The 13121-nt window shown below is 40.5% G+C and overlaps 3 protein-coding genes across 8 annotated transcripts in view; 2 read left to right on the forward strand and 1 right to left on the reverse strand.

Moving 5' to 3' along the window:
• The window catches only part of LOC116061557, an 11477-nt gene extending 7980 nt beyond the window's left edge, over nt 1-3497 (forward strand). For 4 of the 5 annotated variants that reach the window (XM_035997368.1, XM_035997369.1, XM_031315828.2 and 1 more), the window contains 7 exons: nt 271-316; nt 589-717; nt 1222-1293; nt 2019-2144; nt 2565-2636; nt 2929-2987; nt 3081-3497. In XM_035997368.1, coding sequence (XP_035853261.1) covers nt 271-316; nt 589-717; nt 1222-1293; nt 2019-2144; nt 2565-2636; nt 2929-2969 — 486 coding nt within the window. In that variant the 3' untranslated portion in view covers nt 2970-2987; nt 3081-3497. Of the gene's footprint in view, nt 1-270; nt 317-588; nt 718-1221; nt 1294-2018; nt 2145-2564; nt 2637-2928; nt 2994-3080 lie in introns of all 5 variants that reach the window. The other variant, XM_031315827.2, reaches the window with a different exon arrangement.
• The window catches only part of prodh2 (proline dehydrogenase 2), a 27872-nt gene that overhangs the window by 4043 nt on the left and 10708 nt on the right, over nt 1-13121 (reverse strand). The gene's annotated exons all lie outside the window — the stretch shown is intronic.
• Nucleotides 6017-13121, forward strand: part of eif3c (eukaryotic translation initiation factor 3, subunit C) — a 10081-nt gene continuing 2976 nt past the window's right edge. Inside the window, exons 1-17 of one of the 2 annotated variants that reach the window (XM_031315822.2) lie at nt 6017-6191; nt 6846-6963; nt 7053-7118; nt 7211-7400; nt 7491-7616; nt 7954-8005; nt 8421-8536; nt 8654-8784; nt 9164-9317; nt 9531-9634; nt 9946-10087; nt 10359-10484; nt 10794-10887; nt 11078-11265; nt 11900-12124; nt 12210-12401; nt 12906-13077. In XM_031315822.2, the coding sequence (XP_031171682.1) occupies nt 6866-6963; nt 7053-7118; nt 7211-7400; nt 7491-7616; nt 7954-8005; nt 8421-8536; nt 8654-8784; nt 9164-9317; nt 9531-9634; nt 9946-10087; nt 10359-10484; nt 10794-10887; nt 11078-11265; nt 11900-12124; nt 12210-12401; nt 12906-13077 (2176 nt within the window). In that variant the 5' untranslated portion in view covers nt 6017-6191; nt 6846-6865. The remainder of the gene's footprint in view (nt 6192-6845; nt 6964-7052; nt 7119-7210; nt 7401-7490; nt 7617-7953; nt 8006-8420; nt 8537-8653; nt 8785-9163; nt 9318-9530; nt 9635-9945; nt 10088-10358; nt 10485-10793; nt 10888-11077; nt 11266-11899; nt 12125-12209; nt 12402-12905; nt 13078-13121) is intronic. The other variant, XM_031315823.2, reaches the window with a different exon arrangement.

Below are 13121 nucleotides of genomic sequence, written 5' to 3' on the forward strand. Positions count from 1 at the left end.
AGTTTAACCTGAGCCAGACCGACAACAAAGATAGAAATCATATCACATCCATACAGGGATAGTAGTATTCAGTTGTTAAAACATAATAAAATATATGACACACTGGTATCGGATCGGTACTCAGTATGGGCCGATACACAAGTTCAGGTATCAGAATCGGTATCGGGAAGCAAAAAATGGTATCGGACCATCTCTATTTTCATGACTGAGACCTGACAACTCAACACAAACATTGACTGCGTTGATCTCATCTGTTCTTGTGTATTTAAGACGACAGGAAGATCCAGCTTCTACAAGTTGCGTGCTTCAACAACAGGTAGGCAGTGTATATTCTGTTTTTAGATTGCATTTTTATTTTTCATAAATGTTGAGGGTAAATTATTAAAAGTATGAATGAGAATTGTAAGCAGTGCGCTTTAATGTCGATGAATTTTAACTTTTTCATGCACTTATCAGACAAAAGCAATTTATTTTTTTCATTCTTCAGTCTTACTTTTATCTGCATACAGTTTAGTGCCCTCTGAAAATTAGATGATGTATTTGATAGTAGTCACTATCCACATTGTCTCCCTTCTGTGTTGACGTTAGGCGCCAAGCAACCCAATTCGGGCCTGCAGGTGAGCGGCGTACCGACAGGCTGCAGAGCTGCAACGGGTCTCAGGCTGCCATCCGCGAGAAGCAACGCACCAGCCTCCAACAAACTCTGTGGGTTTACAGGTACTCATACATCGTTCAGACTGTATGCTTTGACTGTTTATTCTGATATTTAATTACAAATATGAAAACATAAATGTACATACATTTGATAGTACAGAGTTTAAATTGTGTCTTGCTCTACATAAGTATGGAATTCCTATAAAGTTGTATTTCGGAGTCCCGATGATAAACAAACTAAAGGAACAGCTGGCAGGACTATGGAAGTACATCTTTTTCATTGGATTTTGGAATTAAAAAGCCATTGAATTTCTAGCACTGAATATTTATGCATTGAAGTTATGTATCTGAATTTTTTGCTTCTAAATTTTCAACAACTAATTCTCGCCTTTTTTTTATTTTTCTAAGTTCATAAATTCAGAATCCAAAATTCAACATAAAAAATGTCAATATACCAAAATCAGATGCAAAATACAATGTTCAACTAATATATTTTCACATTCCTCAAATTCAACAGGCCAAATACTTACAAATATTTTTTTTTTCTCCCTATTTACTCACAAACAGCAACTAACCCTGTGACGAAGCAACCCTTAAACGGAGGTGAAGCTTTGCCAAACGCAAAGAGAAAGAAAATGGGTAAAAACTCTGCAGAGGAACGCTGCAATCTTTTAGCTATTTTCTTTTTAGCATTTTAAAGACTTTCCATACTTAGTATTTGCGCAAAAGCTAACTGACAAGACATATGATGTTCAAAAATAAAGGGGCAGTGTGTCGGAATAAGGGTGGATTTATTGGCAGAAATGACTATAATAATCATAATTATGTTCTCTGAAACTAAGAATTGTTGTTGTTTTTCTTTAGATTAGAATGAACCCTTCATATCAGGCCCCCAGGAAGTGTGCGGGGCTTTGAAACCAATTTGACATAGTGGCCAAACAGTGGAATAACAACTTCTGCGTCCACCACGTGATGCCACGGGGGCCAAAAACATGTATCCCCTAGAGAAGTTTGTAAATCAGTGGATACATTTTATAGAGCGTCGCAACCCCCACAAAATGACTTGTTTCAATATCGGAATGTAATCTATTCGGTCCGATAACGTTTGGAAAATCTAGTAGAGATGCATGGTTAAAACATTTAATCCCCATTCAAGTTAGCGGAGCGCTAAACCGGAAGTATTGCTCACGGGCGTCGCAGCGCCTCCGGAACTCAGCGCAGACGCACCCGCTGGAAAATTGTGGTCAAACCAGATAGTGATGTAATTTGTGTTGCTGGAGGGTTTTATGGTCTAGTGAGTTCAGTAATCTGGGCTTTCTGCCTTTTTGTGAGTTACTTACCTATTCTTTATCACATGCTTTTAGATGCTGCAGTGCCAGCCATTACTGCTGCTGAAATCTCAACATCTTGCGATGGTGTTAGCAGAGCCAAAGCCCTGAAACAGCCTGGGGCCAACCATAGAGCTCTGCAAGCTAAACCCAAAGGCCATGGTAAGCTGGGGCAGTGCTGAGATGGTAAAATGGAAAGCTGAGGCCACGGAAGGTCTCATAAGACTAATTTAATCAAACCTCTGATGTGAGGTGTCTACTTGATAAGTCCAATAACCTATTTGGTATATTATCTAATAGGACTTTTTTTTTTGTAAGGCGCCATGTACAGGTGACCACCTGCATATTAAGATATTGTAGTTATGTCCATCTTTAGCTTGTTTATTTCTTTTCCTGTATCAGACATATACTGTATCTTGTTGTCATGACATTGCAATTAATCAAACATGTTTTGTGAAGCTCTTACTATCATGAGTCACCCCCACTTATCCAAGTCTAATATATACAGAAAATAAAAAGGGGATGAAGAACTATTTGACAGACCTTGTCCTCAGTAAATGTAATATTCAAATTGTATTGCAGGTTGTGCCAACTGCGTTTTGCTTGAACAGCAACTCAAAATACAATCGGTAGAACTAAGGAGCCTGAGAGAAGGTATGACTCGTCACTCGTTACTAGGGTTTTATGACTCGTTACTGTGGTTTTCTCTTAATAAAATTTATTGCAAATGACTCAGAAAACAACATGCTGCAATGTTCTGGAATCAAAGAAATATCCATGTTTGTTTTTTTTAACAATCCCTTAAGCTTTAGTGTTCCAAAAATCCCAGCTTCTCGTCTTGGTGTTTCTTTGGTCTCGTCTCATAATTGTGTCTAGATCCCAGTTTCAACTTATTTTCTCCCATGTTTTACAATTGTGTAATTATTGCAACTTTCCCTTTTTCCAGAGCTGCTGAAGAAAAATAAACCAGAGGAAGAAGGATCATAATGTGTAACCATAAACAATGTAAGGGTAAAGTCATTTGCTTTTGTCGTTTGATTAAATCCTGTCATGTGGATACTCATAGATAATCATGTTTTCCTCTTTGCATGTTCACAGATCAGAAAGGTGGATACCAGCAGAATAAGGGAGGCTACAATCGAGGTGGCTACAGAAATCAAAACCACCAAAGCAACTACTGAGCTTGTTGCATGTGGTTTTCAGTCCAGCCACCTGAACTGGTCTTCATTCTATAACAACCTGAATTTCTGACACTTTGCTGTGTGCTGTTCTACTTTATTTGACTAAAAACAGCTGAGAGTTATTGCAGTACAAGCCCTTCCCAAAGCTATTGCATAGTGTGCTTTTTCAGTACGGCCAACTTCTTTGGATGTTTTTATGGTTATTTTTGCCAATATAAATTTGTATAATAAAGGCTTTGCCGTGTGACTGGCTTGTGGCAGTACAGTCGGGTAACTTTTATTTTTATTATTATTGATTTATACTTCAATAAACAATTACAACAATGAAATCATACGTTTTGCGTTCCTGTTGTCAATTGTAATTATTTCAATATATTCAATTTAGACAAAGTCAAAGCAAGTCTCAAGTTGCAAAAAACACAGCTGGGTATCCTGAAATGGGTCTTCCATAAGGCCGGTTACACACTGGATGCGTCGCGCGAGCGTGGCGTTTCTGTTGCGTTTCAGAAGCGTGGCCGCTGCGTGGATTTTAGCGTGTGTGACGCGGCGCTGCTCCTGCTGCTAGGTACAGGGAGGGCTGATCTCGGGACATAGCGCCGACACATTCAAACTCTGAAAACTGGGTGAGTGGGCTGTCTGTTTATAACAACTTTGTGTAGCTGGACCGTCACTCAGAACACACACTACGTTGTTATTGTAGCCTATTCTACCTTTTGTAGGCGTGTTCGACGTATGGGGAGAGTTGTTATTTAAAATAAATATATAGCCTACTGATTTGATTAAAGTAAGACAACGTCGGCAGTATTGACTGCAAAATATGTTACAGAATATTTCGTTCTGTATGACAGGTGCTATATTTGAAAATCTTTTCTCTGAAATTTTTTATTACATTTATATCTACATTGATGTCAAAACCTAGAGACTTTCAAACATCAAGATGTCATTTATTAATATGCATTCGTGTCTAAATGACATATTTTCCTATTCTATTTTGCCTGGAAACGCTTCCAACACGCTCGCGTCTCGCGTGAAAAATAGGCGTCGTTTCTATTTCTAGCAGGCACGCGTCTCAGGCAGTGTGTAAGCTCTAACCTGTTAACATGGGAGCCGAAATATAAACGGACACGCCACGCGGCTGAAACGCTCGCGAGACGCTTCCAGTGTGTAACCGGCCTAACCTTAATATGTCATTGTGTATACTGAGATCAACGCTTCCCTACAGACCTAACAGTTCTGAGTTCAAGCCCATGTCACAAACAAGGTGACCATCTCCTATCTAATCTGGCATTGTACTGTGCACACCCTTCATGTTTGAGAAGTGTCTCTGCATCAACACACCTGTCTGAAATGATCAGCTCATTGGTTTGTGTCCTAGCTTAACATGCCACTGTGTACTCTGGCATTATGCTTTGGGAATTGGAGACACATTAGAGGAGCTGTAGCTCAACAAGGTTAATACTGCTTTTCAGAGTGAGAGGTTCGGAGTTCAAATACCCTAGGTGCCACACACCAACCCTTACTTAAACATTAGGCCTGTTGCTTGGGCTTTGCCATTTTTCTCTATCCACCGCCTTTTTCTTTTCCTGCTCGAAATGCTCTGCCCCGAACATCGCTGCAGAGCAGCTATAATTGTTTATTATTGTTTCCAAATAAATTAAAAAAATGATCTTTCTTTTACCTGTTAATGAGCTAATTATGCTAGTTACACAAATTGCCAAACATGCAACTCTTAGCAACCAAGTTGAATTGCAAGACAGAAAGTAGTTTTTGGGTGGAATAAATCAGAATCAGAAAAGGTTTTATTGCCAAGTACGTTTTTTACGCATACAAGGAATTTGTCTTGGTGTTGTTCTTGGTGTGTTAAGCTGCTGCTGAACTGTTTGAGTGTGTGTGCTGGGAGGGGGGAGAGAGAGAGTGAGTGGGTTGGTGGCACCCCTGTTTTTGCTAAACTGCCTGTTTTTAATTACTATGGACACCATGTTATTTATAGTCCTGTGAAATTTATATTTAAAATTGTTAATTGCTTTTTAATTTGTCATACCTGCCCAGGGACTACAGGTGGAAATTAGCAATTGTTGCTATAACCTGGCCCAAGACATATTCTCTTGTTTTAACAAGTTTAATGTTAATTTGTGCATTTTCCCTGTTTCAAATAAATCAATTTCCAATTCCAATGTCACACATTCTCTAAATATAAGAAGGATCAGAGGAACCTAAACCTTTTAAAACTATGAGTACTTGGACACAAAACTGTATTTGGGTGGAGTAAACCTTTTTATACTATAAGCATGTGGATAGAAGTTAGTATTGGTGGAATAAACCTTTAAAACTATAAGTAGCCTACTTAGACAGAAAGTAGTATTTGGGTGGAATGACCCTTTAAAACGAGGACCCAAGCTTTTATTTAAAAAAAAAAAAAACTTTAAAACTATAAGTACTTGGGGAAAAAAATAGTTTTTTGGGTTAAATAAATAAATAGGTAGGGGTGGCAGTAGCTCAGCCCATAGGGAGTTGGGTTGGGAACCGGAGGGTTGCTGGTTCAAGTCCCTGTACGTGTATGAGTGTTGACTGCTAGCAGGCACTGAACAAGGCACCCTCACCCAACCACACTGACATCTCTCAATTTGTGGATGACATGAGTGTGTTCCAACAGCAGAGTGTAAAAAAGTATTAATTATTATTAAACCTTTACAACTAAAATAATTTGAACAAAAGTAATACTTGGGTGGAATAAACCTTTAAAACTCTAAGTAGGCTACCTGGACAGAAAGTAGAATTTGGGTTTTTTCACAAAAACTAGGGTCATGGAAATGCGCAAATGCGGCCCTGAAAATACCAGACTAGTATAATGCAGACTCCGGTACTGCAGTTAATTGCATCCGCAACCGACTTCCTGTTCCTTTTCTGACGCAAGTGCCCGGCAAGGCTGTCGCACGCCTTTACTTGTGGCCGTTGTACAGCAAAACTGGATTTTATAACGACTCAAAAGAGACAGACACACCACAGGGTAACTTTCACAAAGACGTAGGTGAGTGTGTCTCAACATTTGATTAAACTGTGGGTGATTATTCTTCGCTTTAGTGTGTTTACCGGGTGCACATGCGGGAAGGCCCCGTGCTCTCTCGGTTGTAGCTAGCGTTAGTTTAGCAACAACCCGTGTTCTCGTTGTATTGTCATCAGTATTAGCTTGCTAATTAACAGGCTACGGCATGTGTTTACGTTTTCTGGGTTTTGAAAAATGTATTGTGTGAGACTTGTTTGTAGCTGTAACTAAAGTTTGGTGTACCGTTTTATTGGCTAACTTGAAATCCATCCGTCAAAGCTAACGTCGATAGCGTAGCGAAGGTTGTCGTTGCATAGCACGTAATGTTAACGGTTACAGACGCAGATTGCTAACTATACCAGCCGTCTGCACGCAGCCACATCGACTTTTGTTGGAAAAACTGCATTAAAACGCTAGTTAACGAACTCATACCAAAGTCAGCTAAATTAACCTGTAAACAATGTTTACGTCAGTTGTCTTAACACAAAGTCGTAATCCCGTTAAGCAACTGGGAGATCTTGTTGTTTGATTTAATAATAGGAAGCTAAGTTACACTGTTACTGTTTTTCTACAACATAGCAGGGATGTTAACAAATCAGCTGTAATGTCTTCCTCACAAATGTTATTTTGTCTTCGCAGATTGACCGCTTCCTTCAGCAATGTCTCGTTTCTTTGCCACCGGGTCTGACAGCGAGTCAGAGGAGTCCTCATCTGCCGATGAGCTCACCCCTAAAGCACCCGGAGGAAATTTCAAGCAGTCAGTAGTATAACTTACAATAAATCCTATCATCAGGACTCACTTTCCGCTTTTTGTAGTAATCTCACACATTCATATTGTTTTCACAGGTCGTTGCTTATTAGTGATGATGAGGAGGACACTAAGAGAGTGGTGCGCAGCGCCAAAGACAAAAGGTTGGTGTATCTTTTTAAGCAGCATGTCTTTTAAAAGCTGTACATTGTCCTATTAAGTATTGTTTTGAATTGCATTAATTCTTATGTCTTAGGTTTGAGGAGTTGACCAACCTCATCAAGACTATCCGAAATGCTATGAAGATTCGTGACATGGCCAAATGTCTAGAGGAGTTTGAGCAGTTATGTCGAGCCTTCCTCAAAAGCAAGACTATAGTGGACAAAGAGGGTGTTCCCGCTTTCTATATCCGTCTTCTGGCTGACCTGGAGGACTACCTGAACCAGGTCAGTAGCCCAGAGCAGTCTGACATGATACATTTCCCAGTCCCCACGTTTCCAGTGCAACAGAAATAATGAACATTATTTTATTTCCAGCTTTGGGAGGACAAAGAGGGCAAGAAGAAGATGAACAAAAACAACGCAAAAGCCCTCAGTACACTACGTCAGAAGATCCGCAAGTACAACAGAGATTACGAAACCGAAGTAGCTGCATACAAGGAGGTAAATTGGGAATCTTTCTCTCAGTGGTCCCGTGCTTCACAATATACAGAAACTTTGCTGGTTAAGTTATATTAAGTACACTTCTAAATTAAAGTCAGAGGTGGAAAGCTGTTATGTGTAACATGAATCTGTGTGTGATGTAGTAAAAGAGGAGCACTTGCCTATTCTGCATTAACATCATATAGGTGCCAGTCGAGCTGCTCAGTGGCCCCTAGATCAGATTGGCTGTACTGGGCAGCTTCCGTGTGTGAATGTGTGTAACTGAAAGTGGATCTGGTAGCAGCCTGGGTAAACAAAGAAACATAAAATCTCAATGTCTTCTCTCTCTCTATGTTAGAACCCACAGGAGTCCGCCGATGAAGAGGAGGAGAAGGAGGCAGGGGGTTCTGGTAAGCTTGCTTTTTATGCATGTTTTTGTGTTAAATCACAATATTTCTGTAAAATGTACTAGAAAATTAACCAGCTGTGTTCATCCCAACATCAGAGTAATTGGGTGAAATATGTTTACATAGAAAAGGTTTGATGCTTCTCTGGGTCCTGTAGCACACGTCACGTACATCTGACAGCATTTAGTTTTATTACCTCCAAAAGTCACTGATAGTCTTCATTTACCCCCAGAGAAACTTTACTAGTATTTGCCACATACTCCTCATCATGCACAACTTTTTTTTCATTCTGTGCTAAATGCTGTTGCAAACGTAAAGTATGCTTGTATCAAGATCACGGGTGAACATCTGAATGTTAAGATGTCATATTGAGTGTAATCATCATCTCTAAAATTCATCCTAATTTTTGTTCTATAAGGCTCATCTTCTGATAGCGAGGGAGAGGCAGGTGAAGATGGAGTGTCAGCCAAGGCGTTCTTAAAGAAAAAGCCTGAGGCTGCTCCAGAGGCCAGCAAGTTCCTCAAGACTGCCGGGGTAAGAGGCCAGCACGCCATATTAGAATGTACTACAGAGAGAACAACAATTAAAAACTGCTGCAAAGAAACTATATTTAATGTGAGCTAATATGCTGGAATTTTTCTCCCTTGACAGGATGAGTCCTCTTCGAGTGATGATGATGACGAGGATGAAGACTGGGGCTCAGACACTGTAGACAGTGGCAGTGAGAGCTCAGATGAAGGGGAGGGGAAGAGCGCTTCCCTGGCTCTGGTCTTCCTCAAGAAGTGAGTCTCCCTCTCCGCATCTTTTGTTTAAGGTTTACAACTAAAGGTATTTGTACATTTTTAAAATGTGAACAAAACCGTGATACAGCAGCACAAAGCAACATTTCATGGATACTTTCTCCTTTTGTAAATTATGTAGTGCTGAGTATTGATTTGTTTTGAACAGAAAAGGAATCACTCAATATAGTTTGTTACGTCTCCTCAAATCTTGAATCTTTTCTTGCTTTGCTTTCTTTCCTTGCTTTTCACCAAGAATTTAATGGAAATTAATTATTTAAATATAACTCATAATGAAAATAAGTAGGATGCAACCCTAGATGTAAGTCAAAGAAAGCCCATTATGTATTCTTACCACCACACACGGTCTGTTTGTCCTCAGGACCCAGGAGGGGGAGAAGTCTGGCGAAAAGAAAGCCGGAAAGAAGAAGAAGCCCAAGAAGAAAGAACGGCTAGAGGAGGAGGCTGAGGAGGAGGGAGGAGAGGAGGTTGAGGGAGGTTGGGAGAAGGTGAAGGGAGGCGCCCCTATGGTCAAGGTAAAGAAGAGATCATGATAAACTTCTTTTTAGATGTACTGCTATCATGATTGCTGCTGCTGAAACGAGATGGAACAATAGATGGTGCACTCTTCCATATTTGTCTTTGCCATATTATGTCTTAGCACACTTTTACGGCAAGCCCAGAAAAAAATTGTCTCAGTCAAAAAATAATGTAATTAATTATGTTATGTGGTGTGTTTAATCTGTCAGGAAAAGCCCAAGATGTTTGCCAAGGGCACAGAGATCAACGTACCCGTGGTGGTGAAGAAGCTGAATGAGATCCTGCAAGCAAGAGGCAAAAAGGGCACTGACAGGTAACACCGCATCATTCACTAAAGCTCCACTTAATAGAAAATATGACTGCACATCTTATTCCTAATAATATTCTTTAAATCAGAAGTGCATGTGTCTTGTAAAATGATGTCCAATAAATAAGTTGCATAGAGAAACATTTTATGGAACCTCTTATTTACCCTCACAATTCTATTGTTCCTTGTAAGTAAAATGTTTTGTACTTGTAAATGTAAAATGTTTTGTACTTGTCACACTTAAAGTATAATGTTTCTCAGTGCAGATAATATATACACTCGTATCTAATCCCCACTCCGTTTTCTCTCTATGACAGGGCTGCCCAGATTGAACTGCTCCATTCTCTGGCAACAATTGCTGGTGAGAATAACTTGGGCCAAGGTATCCTGGTCAAGATTAAGTTCAACATCATTGCCTCCCTGTATGACTACAACCCCAACTTGGCAGCCTTCATGAAGGTAGGAGCCACGGTTTTTCTTTGTTCTGTTACCATTTCTGTTAAAGTCAAGAGTTTGTACTTGGAGAAGTTAGAAATAGGAATTTGAACAAAACAAAATAAAGCCCCAATATGCATGTTCTATTATTGATATAGTAGAGCCATTATGATGTCCTGTACTATTTGATTTTATAAATGATCAGATAATGAAACAGCACAAACATTATGTAGACATAAATGTAGACAAATAGGTTGAACTTTAATTGAATCTTTCTGACTTGGTTTCCCTTCAGCCCGATATGTGGAAAAAGTGCCTGGACTGTATAGATGAGCTGCTGGACATCCTCTTTGAGCACAACAACATCTTCATTGGGGAGAACATCGCCGAGGACAGTGAGAGCCTGGCCATCTCAGACCAGGTATCCCATCTCCATCTTCACGTTTCTGGTATTTTTGGATGGCTGTTTGTCCTGGCTGATGTGCAGACCATCCCAAAACTGAGTCCCAGCAACCATGTCTTTGTGTCTGTACACGTATGATCTGTGTTGTATATTATGGGGTTTGTCTGCATTATTTTATATGGAATTAAAAATCATCATTTTTACGTCTTTAGCTAACATGGAAATACTTACCCTTTTGCATACTTTTTTGCTTGTGTCTTATAAGAGAGGAGGACACTGCATCAAAAATAAATGTATTGCTTAGTTGTGTGCATGTGTGTTTGTCAGCCATTCAGGGTGCGTGGGTGCATCTTAACACTGGTAGAGAGGATGGATGAAGAGTTTACCAAGATCATGCAGAATACTGATCCCCACTCGCAAGGTGAGCTATACCAGAAAACAGACTCAAGAATTATTTTTTTATTGTATTATAGTTTTAGATGTGAAAGTAAAATCATAATAGTATTGGAAAATGACGTTGCAAGAATCCCTGAAGTGTGTTTCTGCATCATTTTTGGCTTTCAAGCGGCTCTTCTTAGTCGTTCATTGCTCTCTTCTCCACTCTTCTGCAGAATATGTTGACAATCTGAAAGATGAGGGACACGTTTGTGGCATCATTGACCGGCTGCTCGACTACATGGAGACCAAGGGCAGCACAGAGGAGATTTGCCGCATCTACCTACGCAGAATCATGCACACCTACTACAAGTTTGACTATAAGGCTCACCGGCGCAGCCTCGGCCTTCAGGGAGAGACCAAGGTGAGAAAAGCACTGGAGTGGTACAGCCTGTGTGAGAGACACCTCATTGTATTAGCAAGAAAGAGAACCAAGTTTATTTTTCTGACTGACATTAACAAATTATCAATATAACAAGTGATTTTTTTTTTTTTAGATGACAAGGGAACTATAACTATCTAAATCAGGGGTCACCAACCTTTTTGAAACTGGGAGCTACTTCATGGGTACTGAGTCATACGAAGGGCTACCAGTTTGATACACTCTTCTGAAATAACAAATTTGCTCAGTTTGCCTTTAGTTATATATGATTATTAATGATACTCATCTATGTGAAGACACTGATTACGTTAATGATTTCTCACAATAATTATCAACAATGACTTAACAAGGTGGGAAACAGATAATGTCAATATTCAATTTTCATTTTTAGAACAGGCCTGAGGGCTACTCATGTGGTCCTTGGGGGCTACCTGGTGCCCGCGGGCACCGTGTTGGTGACCCCTGATCTAAATACAGAAAAATTAGGGTTATGGTATAAATATAGATTTGAGTGTGTTAATATGGATACAGTGTCTTGTCATGTGCTGAGCAGCGGCCTCTGTGAATTTATTTAGGAGTGTGATGTGCTAAATTGTGATTCTCTGCCGTCATTTAGTCCGAGCAGGACCAGGAAGAGAGCGAGGGGGAGGACAGCGCTGTGATCATGGACCGTCTCTGCAAGTTCATCTACGCCAAGGATCGCACCGACCGTATCCGTACCTGCGCTATCCTCTGCCACATCTACCACCATGCTCTGCATTCACGCTGGTACCAGGCCCGCGACTTGATGCTGATGAGCCACCTGCAGGACAACATCCAGCACGCTGACCCGCCCGTACAGGTAGGCAGACGGTATTCATTTAGGGTTCAAAGTTGTTCTCTTGTGTAGCTTTGTGTTTTAAGTACCTATTTTCTCTCTCGTTTAGATCCTGTACAACAGAACCATGGTCCAACTTGGCATTTGCGCATTTAGGCAGGGCATGATCAAAGATGCCCACAATGCCCTGTTGGACATTCAGTCCTCTGGCCGTGCCAAGGAGCTCCTGGGCCAGGGTTTGCTCATGAGGAACATGCAGGAGAGGAATGCAGAGCAAGAGAAGATTGAAAAGAGAAGACAGGTAAGTCCTACATAGGCAGTAAACCCATGACCAATATTATGTAAGTTTTTCTTGTTGATAACCTGCTGGGTGTAATCGAGCTTTGCTTAACAAATGAGAAACTTAAGTTTGATGTGACAGAGGACCTCTTTGAACCATTTTGGTCGGACTTTGATCATACTATACACAGGAGCATGGGAGCCATTTGGGGCGAAATCGCTGCATTTTAGCCATCTTAGTGGCATGTCTCCAGGGTGACAATGTCATTGGGTCTGCCACTTTGGTCCAGACTGAAATAGCTCAACAACTACTGGATGGATTTCCATGACATTTTGTACAGAAATGCATTGTCCCCAGATGATGAATCTTAATGACTGTTTGTTTGTTTGTTTGTTTGTTTAGTGCCACCATGAAGTTAACATTAGCTAGTATTGTTTCCAAAAAATTGTAAAAACTTAAAAAACAGACTTGATGTGAGGTTGTACAGAACCTGACTACATAACAATGCTTTGACCTCCCTCACAGGTGCCATTCCACATGCACATCAACCTGGAACTGCTGGAGTGTGTGTACCTGGTGTCAGCCATGCTGCTGGAAATTCCCTACATGGCCGCCCATGAGTTTGACGCCCGCCGCAGGATGATCAGCAAGCAGTTCCATCACCAGCTCAGGGTGGGAGAGAGACAGCCACTGCTAGGTACGCAAGATGTCCCCTAACAGCTCTCTATATCAGGATGTTCA

This window comes from Sander lucioperca, chromosome 22, assembly GCF_008315115.2.
Source record: "Sander lucioperca isolate FBNREF2018 chromosome 22, SLUC_FBN_1.2, whole genome shotgun sequence".
NCBI classification, from domain to species: Eukaryota; Metazoa; Chordata; class Actinopteri; order Perciformes; family Percidae; genus Sander; species Sander lucioperca.